The 15,325-nt window shown below is 44.6% G+C and overlaps 1 protein-coding gene across 1 annotated transcript in view; it reads right to left on the reverse strand.

Moving 5' to 3' along the window:
* EPG5 (ectopic P-granules 5 autophagy tethering factor) overlaps positions 1 to 15,325 on the reverse strand; it is a 118,048-nt gene that overhangs the window by 19,231 nt on the left and 83,492 nt on the right. Inside the window, 7 exon segments of the mRNA XM_087715280.1 lie at positions 3,693 to 3,878; positions 4,821 to 4,996; positions 6,177 to 6,280; positions 6,938 to 7,013; positions 9,381 to 9,588; positions 12,205 to 12,365; positions 15,019 to 15,232. Coding sequence (XP_087571406.1) covers positions 3,693 to 3,878; positions 4,821 to 4,996; positions 6,177 to 6,280; positions 6,938 to 7,013; positions 9,381 to 9,588; positions 12,205 to 12,365; positions 15,019 to 15,232 — 1,125 coding nt within the window.

The raw sequence follows: 15,325 nt of genomic DNA on the forward strand, positions 1-15,325 counted from the left end.
GCGAGCCACAAAAGGTTTGCCATCACTGACTTAAGGAGTTCTGTTGTGGCCCACCAGCTGCCAGCGGAGCTGGTCGCAGACTCAGACGATAACAATGCGCTCTACATGGGGCAGCCCTTGAAGAGCATTCGGAAACTTCAGCTCGTCCAGAATGCAGCCGCGCGAGCGATTGTGGGTGCACCTTGGTACACCCATGTTACACCTATCCTCCGCGAGCTGCACTGGCTACCGATTAGTCTCCGGATACGCTTCAAGGTGCTAGTCGTCACTTATAAAGCCCTTCATGGTATTGGACCTGGGTACTTGAGAGACCGCCTGCTGCCAATTACCTCCCAAAGACCCATTAGATCGCACAGATTAGGCCTCCTCCGGGTTCCATCTACTAGCCAATGCCATCTGGCCACTACCCGGGGGAGGGCCTTCTCTGTGGCGGCTCCGGCCCTTTGGAACAAGCTCCCCGCAGAGATTCGGACCCTCACCTCTCTCCAGGCCTTCCGAAAAGCCGTTAAAACCTGGCTGTGTCGGCAGGCCTGGGGTTGATGAGTCCCCTTCCCCTCTCGAATCGTGTGGCTGTTGGTTGTTTTAAATGCCCTGTACTTTTTGTTGTAGGTTTTGTGTTTCCCTTCCCTTCCTTGGGTTTGTGCGCCGCCCTGAGTCCCACCGGGAATAGGGCGGCATATAAATAAAATGAACCTGAACCTGAACCTGATAAGGACGTTGGGTAGTAACTTGGGCCAGTTCTGAATCTGGGGAAGGCTCTGATGGATGCTCTGCGTCTGATATTTCCCAGCCACTGGAGAGGCAGCTGCCTTTGGAGGCTGAGATGAGTGAGGAGGAAGAACAGCTGTGGGCCTGTTCCAGATGTCCGTATGTGCACAGCTATTAGGAGAGGTGAACAATGGAGGACAAGGAGTCGACTCAGGAAGCAAAGTACACAAGGACGCTGAATGGCCCTTCCCTGGCTGGGGAATAAATAGAAGGAAAGTGGAGTGGTGGTCATAGGAGACAACAGTTCATATTTCTGAAGATTTTGCTCATCGTGTTTCATGCCTCAAAGACTGCTTGCCAAAACTTAAATTTGCAGCCTTTCGGCTGGGAGCTCACAGCCTGGATATTATCGTAAGGAACCAATAAGGTCTGTTGCTGCAGTTAACTCCTTGAAGGACACTTGCCTGGACTTCTCTGTGTGTGAATGCCATTAATTCACAAGAGATAACTAAAGAGGGTTTTTTGAGGGGACAAGGAGTCTGTTTCTTGTTTCTGCTAAGGCTGGGTCAGAACAAGTTCACTGAAGACTCTATTTGGGATAAAGAGTTAACAGGCAGAGAGCCAAGGAGGGTGCAGAAAACAGTTGCGTGATGCGAGAGCTTCTTCTGGATTGGATTCCTTACGGAAACGCAGTATGATACAGCACACAAAAATGTCAATTACGGGAAAATCCTCCCTGCGGGGATGTTGGGAGACCCATCCCAGGGCTTCCCTTTTCTGAAATACAAACCCCGGCAGCTTAAATCCTCACCACTTTTCTTCTAGCTTTTAAGTGTCATTAAGAAGGGATGAAACCAATTCAGGGGAGATTACGGTATTGTCTAGCTACATGCGACGTTCCTCGGGATTAGAGACAGAATCCTTCTGAGCCATTGAGAGTTGTCGGCAGGAAAGCCCTCTTGGGTTCTGCCCTACTTGGAAACTTCAAAGAGCTAAAATCTGTCTGAGTAATGAAGCAAGGAAGTTTCTGGGCAAGGTCTGAGTTTGGTCCAACACAACAAGGAGAGAAGCAACTTGGAACTAAGGAGGAATTTCCTGACAGTGAGAACAATTAACCAGTGGAACAACTTGCCTCCAGAAGTTGTGAATGCTCCAACACTGGAAGTTTTTAAGAAGATGTTGGACAATCATTTGCCTGAAATGGTATAGGGTTTCCTGAACAGGGGGTTGGACTAGAAGACCTACAAAGTCCCTTCCAACTCTTCTTTTCTATTCTATTCCCCCTTCTTCATTCTATTCTATTCTGATTTCTTATTCTTTTTTCTATTCTATTCCCTTTTCTTCATTCTATTCTATTCTCATTTCTTATTTATTCTCTATTCTACTCTTCTCTACTCTCTATTCGATTCTATTCCCATTTCTTATTCTATTCTATTCTGATTTCTTATTCTATTTTTATTCTATTCTCATTTCTTATTCTATTCTCTATTCTTTCTATTCTACTCTACTCTACTCTACTCTACTCTACTCTACTCTACTCTACTCTATTCTATTCTAGAAGACCTCTAAGGTCCCTTCCAACTCTGTTTTTCTTTTCTTTTCTATTCTTTTCTTTTCTATTCCATTCCATTCTATTTGTGACTTCTTCAAAGCCCAGCTTGATCCAGTATCAACTGTGATCCTCCCAAATCCAAGAAGATCAATGCAAATTGATGGTTTAACAAGATTTTGGGAGTCTCCTAGCAATCTCAAGGGCTTCCCCATCACTTGTCAAATGATTTTTTTTTTCAAACTGGAAGGAAGAAGGTTCTGTACCCCCTAACATCTGCTTAAACCAGGAAGCCCCAAGAGTTACGACTCAAGCCCAGTTTATCTGACTGGCTTTGGGTGTGAAAAGAAGACTTGGTGAGCTTCCCATTTAGGGTGGGGGGTTTCAAACCAAGGGCTGTTCTTGGGTCTGTTCTTGGGTGAAACAGAAGTCTGGAACAGATTGTAAATGTTCCTCGGGATTAGAGACAGAATCCTCCTGAGCCATTGAGAGTTGTCGGCAGGAAAGCCCTCTTGGGTTCTGCCCTACTTGGAAACTTCCAAAGAGCTAAAATCTGTCTGAGTAATGAAGCAAGGAAGTTTCTGGGCAAGGTCTGAGTTTGGTCCAACACAACAAGGAGAGAAGCGACTTGGAACTAAGGAGGAATTTCCTGACAGTGAGAACAATTAATCAGTGGAACAGAAGTTGCCTCCAGAAGTTGTGAATGCTCCAACACTGGAAGTTTTTAGGAAGATGTTGGATAACCATTTGTCTGAAATGGTATAGGGTTTCCTGAACAGGGGATTGGACTGGAAGACCTCCAAAGTCCCTTCCAACTCTGTTATTCTATTCTATTCTATTCTATTCTATTAATCTCCGCCCCTGCCTTTTATCTCCAGAGCTAGGGTGGGACTTCGCTAGCAGCGGTGGCTCCTCCATTCCAAGGACCGGCCCATAGATTTCCACTGCTCTCCTCTCCTCTGCCTTCTGCGCATCCATGCATCAGCCACTGGACACAGCTGTTCCTCCTCTTCCTCATCAGCCACCTCCAGACTTGGGGGCTGTTGACTCTCCATCTGAGGGCTGATGGACGGACCAGGCTCCCCCTCTGGCTCTCTCTCCCTGCCAGCTCCATTCTCTCTTCCCCCTTGGAGCTCTCAGGTTGCCTTGGTGCTGTCCCTGACTCCCACGCTTTTGCCTCTTCTTCTGATTCTGGTGCTGGAGGGGCACATCACCCCTGCTCAAGGCAAGAGACCCACCTGCGCCCGAAACCTTGGCAGAATAAACTTTTGATCCTGGTAACCAACTTAGATTGGATCCTACAACAACATCCTGGGACTCGTGTATTTTTCTTCGTCCGAGAAAAACATCTCTGCTACCAACAGGATTCGATGGATGCGTCCTGGGAGCCACCAGGAGTCAAACACACATAGGGGGGGGGGGGGCTTATCCTTACCTCTTTGCTGATCAGCTCTTCCTCTTTGGCCAGCAGGATCACCATATAAAGCAGGCACACGATGAGGCTGTGGGTGTCCGGGGGAGGGGTGGGATCCCAGGCGTCAGCCAGGACACTGACCCAGTTGACTTCGCACAGGACTGAGCCCAGGAACAGGAAACAACTCTTGGGGCTGCCTCTTTCTACCTGGGACCAAAAAAAAAGGGAAAAGGAAAAAGGGAGGAAGGGAGAGGTTAGAAAGGAAAAGAAAGGAAAATAGGGAGGGGGAGGGAGGGAGGAGGAGGGGGGAAGAGGGGAGGGAGGAAAGAAGGGAGGAAAAGAGGGAGGGTGAGGGAGGGAGAAAGAAAAAGAGGGAGGGAAGGAGGAAGGAAGGAAAAAAGAAAAAGAAAGGAAAATAGGGAGGGGGAGGAGGAAGGGAGGAAAATAGGAAGGGAGGAAGGAGGAAGAAGGGAAGGGTGGAAAAGAGGGAGGGAGGGAGGGAGGAAGGAAGGAAAAAGGAAAAAGAAAGGAAAACAGGGAGGGAGGAAAAGAAGGAGGGATGGAGGAAAGAAAGAAAAAGGAAGGAAAAAAGGGAGGAGGGAGGAAGAAGGAAGGAAAATGGGAAGGGAGGAGGGAGGAAGACCTTAAATATAATCATGGTTCCTCCCATCCCTCTGTTTTTATATTTGGCTCCTCCTTCCAATCATCCTTTTCCACAACCACCATTCTACCATCCTTGCTGTACTGTTTTTGTCCTATTCCATGAACTCCTCCCCTCCATCTTCCCCCACCAAGGAGATTTCAAAAGCCTCAGAGAAGAGCCGAGGTGGCGCAGTGGTTAAATGCAGCACTGCAGGCTACTGCAGTTCGGCTGTTCAAATCTCACCGGCTCAGGGTTGACTCAGCCTTCCATCCTTCCGAGGTGGGTAAAATGAGGACCCGGATTGTTGGGGGCAACAGGCTGACTCTGTAAACCGCTTAGAGAGCGCTGAAAGCCCTATGAAGCGGTATATAAGTCTAACTGCTATTGCTATTGCTAATTTATCAAAGTGAGAATGAAGCTCCCGATCTTACGGGAGGCCTCCTTTCCTTCCTCCCCACCTTATTCCTTCTCTTCCTGCCTTGTGCTCACCAGCCATAAGCCGTTACCTTAAAGAATTTCTCCATGAGGTGCTGATCTGGATGAACCTCCTTCCAGGGCAGGCGGTCCAATTCCGTATGGAATATGTGCAGGATGTGCTCCGGCATTTTGGGCGCTGTGTACGACTCACAATAGTGCATCACAAGAAGCCAAAGGATTCCGGGGTCGCTTGGCAGCACCTTATCTACGACAATTTTGAAAAAAAGAGAACGGATAGAAATGGCCAGGGGTGAGATTCAACCGCTTCGGACCGGTTCGCCTGAACCGGTTTGCTCCAACGATCGGTTGGTCGCGGAAGCGCGCAATCACCGAACCGGTTGTTAAACCGGTAGGATCCCACCACTGGGAATAGAGCAGCCTTCAAGAAATCTAAAGGCACAGCAAAATCACGAGGGGTTTTCTTTTCTTTCTCAACTCTTAGCGTATTTTTTGGAGTATAAAATGCACCAAGGTTTTGAAGAGGCAGATTTTTAAAAGAAGTTTTTGCACTCTGCAGACCTCGCAAAAACAGGCCCTTTTAAAAAAACAACAACAACGAAGGCGCATGAATAGCCTTTAGGAGGCTTGTAGAGTGCTCCTGGAGGGCGAGGCCCCCAAAAAACAAGTAATAAATGGCCTGGTTTTTTTGCGAAAACGGGTCCAGTTTTGGTAAAAAAAAGAGCATGCATAGCCTTTAGGAACTTTGCAGAGAAAAATGGTCCATTTTTCGCTCATTTCTGCTCTCCACAGCCCCCAGAAGCACCCTGCAAAGCTCCTAAAGGCTATGCATGGCCATTTTGGTGAAGGGGCAGGATTTCAGGAGGCAAAGAAATGCTGTATTCAGTATATAAGATTCACCCAAATATTCAGCCTCTTTTGGGGGGAAAAAGGTGTGTCTTATACTCTGAAAAATACGGTATATATTGAGGAAGGGAAACTTAAAGAGATTGTAGGAATCAGGATAACACTTTTTCAAAGGACTTCGACAGTCGGAAATGTTCAGAGTCGTAGTACTTAACAGAATAACGGCATAACAGAGTTGGAAGGGACCTTGGAGGTCTTCTAGTCCAGCCGCCTGCTCAGGCAGGAAACCCAATGCAATTTCAGACAAATGGTTGTCCACTTTCTTCTTAAAAACCTCCAGTGATGGAGCATTCGCACCAAACTAGGGAACACCATCAGAGCTAAAACTCGCTAGCACTGATGATATTACCTAGTTTGGTAATGAAAAGTCTAAGGAAACAACCGTAGAGAGTACCAAGGACTCCGTACAGGGGATAATTGTTTTTTAGAGGAGGAATTAGCCCATATCTGTGACCTAAGGAGCCACCTTATAAGTGTCCAACCCATGAAGCCACTGAGATCCCAGTGCTGAATCTTCCTACCTTTAAAACCTTTGTGTAAAACGGCTACGCTGGATGCAAACAATTCCACCATAGTTGAAGCAATGGAGGAGTCACTTTCCAGCCATGGATAGCAGCGCTGTTTGCTACAGAGAGAGAGAGAGAGAGATTGAGAGAAGGGGGTGAGAGATAGAGAGGGAGGGGGGAGGGAGGGATGGAGGGAAAGAAAAAGGAAGGAAGGAAGGAAGGAAGGAAGGAAGGAAGGAAGGAAGGAAGGAAGGAAGGAAGGAAGGAAGAAAAGACAGAGAGAAGAGAGAAATATATTGAGAGGGGGGAAGGAGGGAGGGAGAGGGAAATAAAAGAAAGAGAGAGAGGAGAAAGAGAAGAGAAGATTGAGAGAGAAGAGGGGGAGGGAGGGGAAGGGAAAGAAAGAGATATATTGAGAGAGGGAGGGAGGAAAAAAGAAAGAGAGGGAGAGAAGAGAGGGAGAGACAAGAGAAGAGAGAAGAGAGGAGAGAGAGGGAGGGAGAGAGGGAAAGAAAGAAAGAAAGAAAGAAAGAAAGAGAAGAGGGGGAGAGGAGAGAGAAGAGAGAGAGGAGAGGAGAGAGAGAAGAGGGGGGGAAAGAAAGAGAGAGAGAGAAGAGAGGGGGGAGGGAGGGGGGAAGAAAAAAAGAAAGAGAAAGGGGAGGGGAGAACCAAAGACACATGCTTAAAATTTCCCAGGTGTCCACCATCCCCCCCGATAAGTGGAGATTCCAGGTCAATTCTGTTTTCTTTCACCTCATAACCAACTTCCCACTTACCTTGTTTCTTCCCCCTCTAAAACCTCCAGCCATGGCTTGAAGAGTTGAATGGTAGCTAAGAATAGAGAATGCAAAGCTGAAAAGAAGAGAGAAAAAGAGACGTCTAGTGAATTGCTTCCAAATACACATGTCCAACTTTTTTAAGGAATTCAAAAGCGGCAGCGCAGAAGATGAAAACTGTTCCCACAGGCCCAAAATAAAAATATGTCTTCTTTTCATGAGAGTAAACATGAGTTGAGACAAAGCTTACTCTACCATTAGGCAGAATACATGACCTGCATTTTTTTTTAATATGTATAATTGTTTTGGTACCTCTATTTTTATTTTATTTTTTACTACACTGTAAGCCAGCCCCTTCGAACAGCAATGTTGTGAATCTGTGGGCCAGAGCAGCCTGAGATCGAGGGGGCAGCTTTGTTGGCTTTCTTCTGTTTTGGAAACATGGATCAATATTCGGATGAGGAAACCTTAAAATTCCAAAATATCTTGGCTGGAATTCCAAATCTATTGGAAGGATATGGGAGAATTGAGAAGAAGGGTTAGGGTTAGTCTTCCTCACAGCAAGGGATGATGGGATTGGAGTCCCAAAAATTAAAGGGGAGAATGAAGATATAGAAGATAAAGATAAGACAATAGATGAATTTATTAATGGAGCAAATGTGGGTGAAAGTGGAAAGAAGGGAATATGGAAAAGGGAATTCGACGAATTGGAGCTCTACCCCAGATTCCAGGATACAGAAGAAAAAAAATGGTAATGATGATGGACTTAATAAGAGAAATTTTTTCAGAAGCAAGATCGACAACCAAAGACAAGCTAATTTTAGTAGTAGCTGGTGGGCAACGAGATTACCTGAGAGATCCTTCAAGCAACAAAGTGCAGAGAAAAGTCTATAAAAACCTTATAAATGAGACAAAAAGAAGACTGGCACCATAATTGGCAAGAGAGATAAGACTGTTTTGTTACTGGAAAGATACAGGTTGACAATGAAAGTTGATAATAAAAAATTAGTTGATTTTTGGTGATTAAGTAGGAATTTAGTAACTTAGATTGTTTTAGATTGTTATTAAATGTTTATTCATTAACAAATAATTAAACTATAATAACAAGAATGAAATGATAATGGATACAGCTTAATGATATATACATGTACTGGCAAACTAGTGAAAGAAATTTGGATATAAATTGCAAATTGTGACTTGGGAAAAAGACCTATAAATTTTATTAACAAATTTTTATGTAGATCTTGTTATAAAGGTGTAAGGGGTTTTTTTTTGGGGGGGGGTGTCTGACAAAAGGAGATGGGACATAAATAGTAAATGATTTTTAGCCAATTATAATAACAACAAGGAAATGTCAATGGACATTGTTTAACAATATATGCATGTTATGGTATTGGCAAAAGTAACGGATATAAATTCTAAACAGGGAGTTGGGGGGTAAAAAGGGGGGGAAAGGTTTGGAAACTTTATTAATTGACTTTTACTTAAAAGATGTCATAAAGGTGTAATGTTATTGGAGGATTTTTTGAAATAGCTAATGAATGCCATTATGTGGTTGTGTCTTTAAGTATGAATGATTTGAGGTAAAAACATGTTCAAATAATTGTAGTCAAATGAGAATTGTGATACATTGATAGTAAGATATACAATTTTTTTTTATTTAAAGTATATAATCTAATATGAACTATAAGTAATGACTGTGGAAGAAATGCACAAAAGTTATCTGTAACCAATCGACACGCTTTCTACAAGATGTAATGAAGGATGATTCTTGTTAGGAATATAATCTAAAGGTTGGGTTGGCAATATATAAATCATGTAACAATGCTATACCTGTTTCTTTAAATCATACTGTAAAATGTGATTGGTTGCTGTTTCCTCAATCGGCCATAAGAGGGAACCAGAATCACTGTTAGCTCTCTGTTTGTTAGATGCTGGGCTGATCCGATCTGAGTGTTTTGGAAGCTGGCTATTAGAAAGTGCCGTGAGCTATTGTAAGTTTTGCAACTGCTAGCAAACTTTTGAGTACCAGACTGTTTGTATGATTATGGACTATGTTATTTGGATTATCCCTTAACTGAAAGACATTGATGACTGACTGTCTTATCCGTGTATGACTTGGACTGTTTGATGGACTCTGATACCTCTTATTTCCACGAAAGTAAAAGCCTATTTAAACTGCAGTGTCTCTGTATGCTGGTTTGTGTGTTCTCCAACACAACTCTCGCAACGCTTCTCTGAACACACTCGCTCTCCAAACGGGGAGCTCACCTTACAACTCTTTTTTTGTGTTTTTGTTCAATTAAAATAAAATAAAAAACATTAAAAAAAATAAATAAATCTGGAACCCAAAGTTTTGGCAGATTCTTGGGACTCCTGGCCGAGGTTCAGGTTTTACAAGATTCAATAAAGTGTGACAATGATCAGCACCAAACTTCATTACCTTCAAATACCCTGTTGCTGCCTACAGGCTCCCGTGATAAAGTGTCCATTCTTGAGTCGATTAGACGGTGGATCAGATACTGCATGAGGCGTCGGACATGAGCGACGTAAGGGGCCCACTTGGAAAATAATCCAAAACTTCGATAGTCTTGAGAAGACAACCGGAGCTTGAGGAAGTAGTCGGAAATCCACTCTATGGTCTCCGTGACCTGCGAAGAAAAGAAGGAACATTCAGGAAGAAATTGCCTGCGGGTTACAGCTCCAAATCCATTCCCAACTCATTGGGGACTGACTTACATGGCTTATGCGGGTAGCCTTCGACTTACGACAGTTCGCTTAGTGACTGTTTGAAGTAATAAGTTATATTGTAAAATATATTGAATCATGAGAATAAAGTAAATGTTCTATATGTTAATATCTTAATATGTTAATATTAATAAGAGCCGAGGTGGCGCAGTGGTTAAATGCAGCACTGCAGGCTACTGCTAGATCAGCAGTTCAGCGGTTCAAATCTCACCGGCTCAGGGTTGACTCAGCCTTCCATCCTTCCGAGGTGGGTAAAATGAGGACCCAGATTGTTGGGGGCAATATGCTGATTCTCTGTAAACCGCTTAGAGAGGGCTGAAAGCCCTATGAAGCGGTATATAAGTCTACTGCTATTGCTATTGCTATCTCTAGGCCAGGACCCCTCGCATCCTGGACATTGGAGTTTGGAGTTGGAGTTTATCCAATTTGTAGGCCGCCCTATTCCCCGAAGGGACTCAGGGCGGCTGAACAAAAGCCAAGGGAGGGGAAAATTACAAAAAGTAAGACAAAAACAATCAGACAATACGAACAGTTTAAAAGCACAACAGACACAGCAAATTCGAGTAGTGGGGGGAACTCAACCCCGGGTTTGCTGGGACAGCCAGGTTTTCACGGCTGTCCGGAAGGCCCGAAGGGTGGAGAGGGTCCGAATCTCCACGGGGAGCTCATTCCAAAGGGCCGGGGCAGCCACAGAGAAGGCCCTCCTCCGAGTAGTCGCCAGCCGACATTGGCTGGCAGATGGAATGCGGAGGAGGCCTAATCTGTGGGATCGAATGGGTCTATGGGAGGTAATCGGCAGAAGGCGGTCTCTCAAGTACCCAGGTCCAATACCATGTAGGGCTTTATAAGTAATAACTAGCACCCTGAAGCTTATCCAGAGACCAATAGGTAGCCAGTGCAGCTCGCGGAGGATAGGTGTAATGTGGGTGTAGAAGCAATGGGTGAAAACTAATCAAGGAGGGAAGCAACCTAGAACTAAGGAGAAATTTCCTGACTGTTAGAAACAATTGATCAGTGGAACAGAATTTGCCTCCAGAAGTTGTGAATGCTCCAACACTGGACGTTTTTAAGAAGATGTTGGATAGCCATTTGTCTGAAACGGTATAGAGTTTCCTGCCTAGGCAGAGGGTTGGACTAGAAGACCTCCAAGGTCCCTTCCAACTCTGCTATTGTATAACAGTCGTAAGTATTGAAAACACTCATAAATAATTTTTTTCACTGCAACTGTAACTTTGAACGGTCACTAAACAAACTCTTGTAAATCGAGGCATATCTGTAGTTGACTTATTACCTGTTTTATAACCCCTGGCTGGACTTTCACAAATTTTTTTTCCTATTTACCATTAAATTCCCGTGGCACGACAAAACCGCGGTCCACTAAAGCGCGCCCGATTAAAGCGTGTACCTGACGTCATCAGCAGCGTGACAAATACGACCGCGGAGAAAAAAGGGCGCTTTAAAAAGCGCTTTTAAAGCAAGCCGATTCACGTAAAAGTAAGGTTTAGGTTTAGGGTTAGGGTTAGGTTTAGGGTTACGTTAAGCGTTAGGGTTAGGGTTAGGGTTAGGTTAAGGGTTAGCGTTAGGTTTAGCGTTAGGTTAAGGGTTAGGTTTAGGGTTAGGTTAAGGGTTAGGTTTAGGGTTAGGTTTAGGGTTAGGTTTAGGGTTAGGTTTAGGGTTAGCTTTGGGGGGGTTAGGGTAAGGTTTTCGCGTTAATTTTAACTTTACCGCTCACGGCGTGATGTTTTCGTCGCGCTGTGATGACGTCAGGTACGCGCTTTCGTCGAGAGCGCTTTAGTCTACCGCGGTTTTGTGGTGGAACCTAAATTCCAGACAGTCTAAGGCAGGGGTGTCAAATTCAAGGCACGCGGGCCGGATCCGGCCCACAGAGTGCTTAGATCTGGCCCGTGGGGCTGCCCTGGAAACCAAAGGACCAGCTCATGGTGCCTCTGCCAGCTCTGTTTTTGCTATCAGAGGGCTATCAAAACAAACTAAAAATAAAACGAGAAATGTTTCCCCTTTAGCATTTGAGCATGCAAGAAGGGACAGGAAAAGAGAAAGGGAAAGAGGAAAGAAAAAGAAGGAAAGAGGGGAAGGAAGAAGAAAGGAGAATGAAGAGGGAAAAGGAAGGAAGGAAGGAAGGAAGGAAGGAAGGAAGGAAGGAAGGAAGGAAGGAAGGAAGGAAGGAAGGAAGGAAGGAAGGAAGGTAGGTAGGTAGGTAGGTAGGTAGGTAGGTTGGTTGGTTGGTTGGTTAGAAAGAGAGTGAGGGAGGGTCTGAGGAAAGTCCTCCCTTAGCACTTTGGCTCACCCTGGCATCCACGACATGAGTGACATTGAGCTGGCCATGTGCACACAACACACACACACACACACACACACACACACACACACACACACGCACACACACACACTGAGGTCAAACACAACCCTGATGCAGCCCGCAATGAAATCGAGTTTGACACCCCCGGTCTAAGGTGGTCCTTCAAGCATTGTAACAGAACCAGTGCACCTGGATTGCTCACCTGTTCAGGTGATAGAATTGGCTCCGTTGAAGACTGCAGCGGGATGCTTGAGTTAGCCATCGCTTTCCTGCCGTTTTCTTTTGCAACGGAGGACGTAGGGCAGCCCAAAGCTTTAAGAGAGGCTTTCCAACAGTCAGGGCTCAGGAGCCGATCTGAAGAACCTGGGCAGAAAATTCAAACCAAAAATCAAAATTTCACACCGATGTTGAATCCTGTTTCAATATATTAACGGCTCTCTGCTATTCTGTAAAGCCCGAAGGAGATCACGTGACCATACACAGACACTGCAACCGTCGTAAATATGAGTCAGTTGCCAAGGATTTGAATTTTGAACGTGGGGATGCTGTAAACGGTCATAAGAGTGAAAAATGGTCATAGGTCAGTTTTTTCAGTGCCGTTGTAACTTTGAACGGTCACTAAATGAACTGATGTAAGTCGAGGACTACCTGTACTTAAAGCGCGTTATTGTAGGCTCCATCTGCCCATGGTCAGAAGTTCGATCCTGATGGGACTCAAGGTTGACTCAGCCTTCCATCCTTCTGAGGTCATTAAAATGAGGACCCAATTTGTCGGGGGCAATAGGCTGACTCTGAAAATCACTTAAAGAGGGCTAGTAAAATACTATGGAGCAGTAAATAAATGTAAGTGCTATTGGTCTTCCTTCCTTCCTTCCTTCCTTCCTTCCTCCTTCCTTCCTTCCTTCTTTCCCTCCTTGATCCTTCCTCCCTCAATTTTATCAATAAGGCAACTTTCAAAATATATTAACAGCGCTCTTCTATTCTATAAAGAGATCTCTGTTGTATGAATACCTGCAATTAAAGGAATGCGGAATAAGAATGGACTGAGCCTCTTAAGAATCCAATTTCCCCTGAACTGTGAGCCGCCCTGAGTCCCCCCAGGGAAAAGGGCGGCATACAAATATTAATAAATACCAAATACCAAATACTTTCCACTACATATTAAGGAGCACAGGTTTCTAGTCCTTTAAGTTATGAGACGTGCTTGAAAGCCAATGACAGGTAGCCCTCAACTTACAATCACAATTGAGCCAAAAATGTATACTGTCAAGCGAGACAGTTGCTAAGCCAACTTCGCCCTATTTTACGACCCTTCTTGCCACCGTAGTTAAGTGAATCAGTGCAGTCGTTAAGTTAGTCACACGGTTGTTTGGTGAATCTGGTTTCCCCCCTTGACTTTGCTTGTCAAACATTTGCAAAAGGGGATCACTGCAACCATCATAAATAGGAGTCAGCCAAGTATCTGAATTTTGATCCCTGGTGACCATCGCTGGATGCTGCTGCGTGAAAATGGTCATAAGTCAATATTTTTCAGTGATGTTGTATCGTCACACGATTGGTAAATGAACTTTTTGTAAGCCAAGGATTAGCTGTTGCACATTAAAACAGTGTTTCTCAACCTGGACAACTTTGAAGAGGTGTGGACTTCAATTCCCAGAATTCCCCAGACAGTCACGTGTGGACTTCAACTCCAGAATTCCCCGGCCAGCCACATGCAAACTCCAACCGATGAAATGTTCAAAACATTCTCAAAGACCCATCTCATCCTGGGCACTTTTTTTTTTTAACTATTACCATCTGGCAGACGGTACAGGATAATAAAAACAAGGAGACAAACAGGCTGAAAAACAGCTTCTATCCCAGAGCAATAACCATATTGAGCTCTACAATTCAATATCAGGTTTTCAATTTCAATTATAAAGAATGTAAAGGATGTATGTTTGTGTTTTTATTTTTTATAATTGTAATGTACACTGAAGATGGCATTTAATTTTGTTGTACCATGTGGAATAGCAATAGCAATAGCAGTTTGACTTATATACCGCTTCATAGGGCTTTCAGCCCTCTCTAAGCGGTTTACAGAGTCAGCATATTGCCCCCACAGTCTGGGTCCTCATTTTACCCACCTCGGAAGGATGGAAGGCTGAGTCAACCTTGAGCTGGTGAGAACTGAACAGCCGAACTGCAGAACTGCAGTCAGCTGAAGTAGCCTGCAGTGCTGCATTTAACCACTGCGCCACCTCGGCTCTATAATTTTGATCCCTGGTGACCATCGCTGGATGCTGCTGCGTGAAAATGGTCATAAGTCACTTTTTTTCAGTGATGTTGTATCTTCACACGATTGGTAACTGAACTTTTTGTAAGTCAAGGACTTTTTTTAACTATTACCATCTGGCAGACGGTACAGGATAATAAAAACAAGGAGACAAACAGGCTGAAAAACAGCTTCTATCCCAGAGCAATAACCATATTGAGCTCTACAATTCAATATCAATTATAAGAAATGTAAAGGATGTATGTTTGTGTTTTTATTTTTTACAATTGTAATGTACACTGAAGATGGCATTTAATTTTGTTGTACCATATGGAATAGCAATAGCAATAGCAGTTCAACTTATGTACCGCTTCATAGGGCTTTCAGCCCTCTCTAAGCGGTTTACAGAGTCAGCATATCGCCCCCACAGTCTGGGTCCTCATTTCACCCACCTCGGAAGGATGGAAGGCTGAGTCAACCCTGAGCCGGTGAGATTTGAACCGCCGAACTGCAGTTAACAGTCAGCTGAAGTGGCCTGCAGTACTGCACTCTAACCACTGGGCCACCTCGGCTCTAATGACAATAGACTAACTATAAAGTAAACTAACTCCCAGAATTCCCCAGCCAGCCGCGTGTTGATTTCAGTTCCCAGAATTCTTAAAAGTTGTCCAGGTCTAGAAATACTGGAGAAATCCATCCTCAAGACTCTTTTCACATTCTTACTAGATGAAAACTAGTCCTGAAAGTCGAGATGGGACTTACTTTGAAGAAGGAGCCTCAAAAAACTACTGTAGTGGTCAGGAAACTGGTATTGCAGGAGGCAGACCCCGTGTTTGCAGAAGATGGAAAAAGGCATCAAGAGGTCCTTCTCCGGTTCAAAGCCGCAGGTCTTGAGACCCACGTGGATGGACTCCAACAGCTGGCCACGCTCCGAAAGGGCCGGTTTTGAACTCTGCAACCATTCCAGGAGGTCAAACTGTTTTTTTTTTTAAAAAAAGGAAAAGAAAAGGGGGGTTGAGGTTGGGCCGTAAATGGAGAGATATGGGAGGGGGGTGGAGAGAGAGAGAGA

This window comes from Thamnophis sirtalis, unplaced genomic scaffold (assembly GCF_051295495.1).
Source record: "Thamnophis sirtalis isolate CommonGarterSnake01/CBP01778 unplaced genomic scaffold, rThaSir2_p1.2 scaffold_5, whole genome shotgun sequence".
Taxonomy (NCBI): domain Eukaryota; kingdom Metazoa; phylum Chordata; class Lepidosauria; order Squamata; family Natricidae; genus Thamnophis; species Thamnophis sirtalis.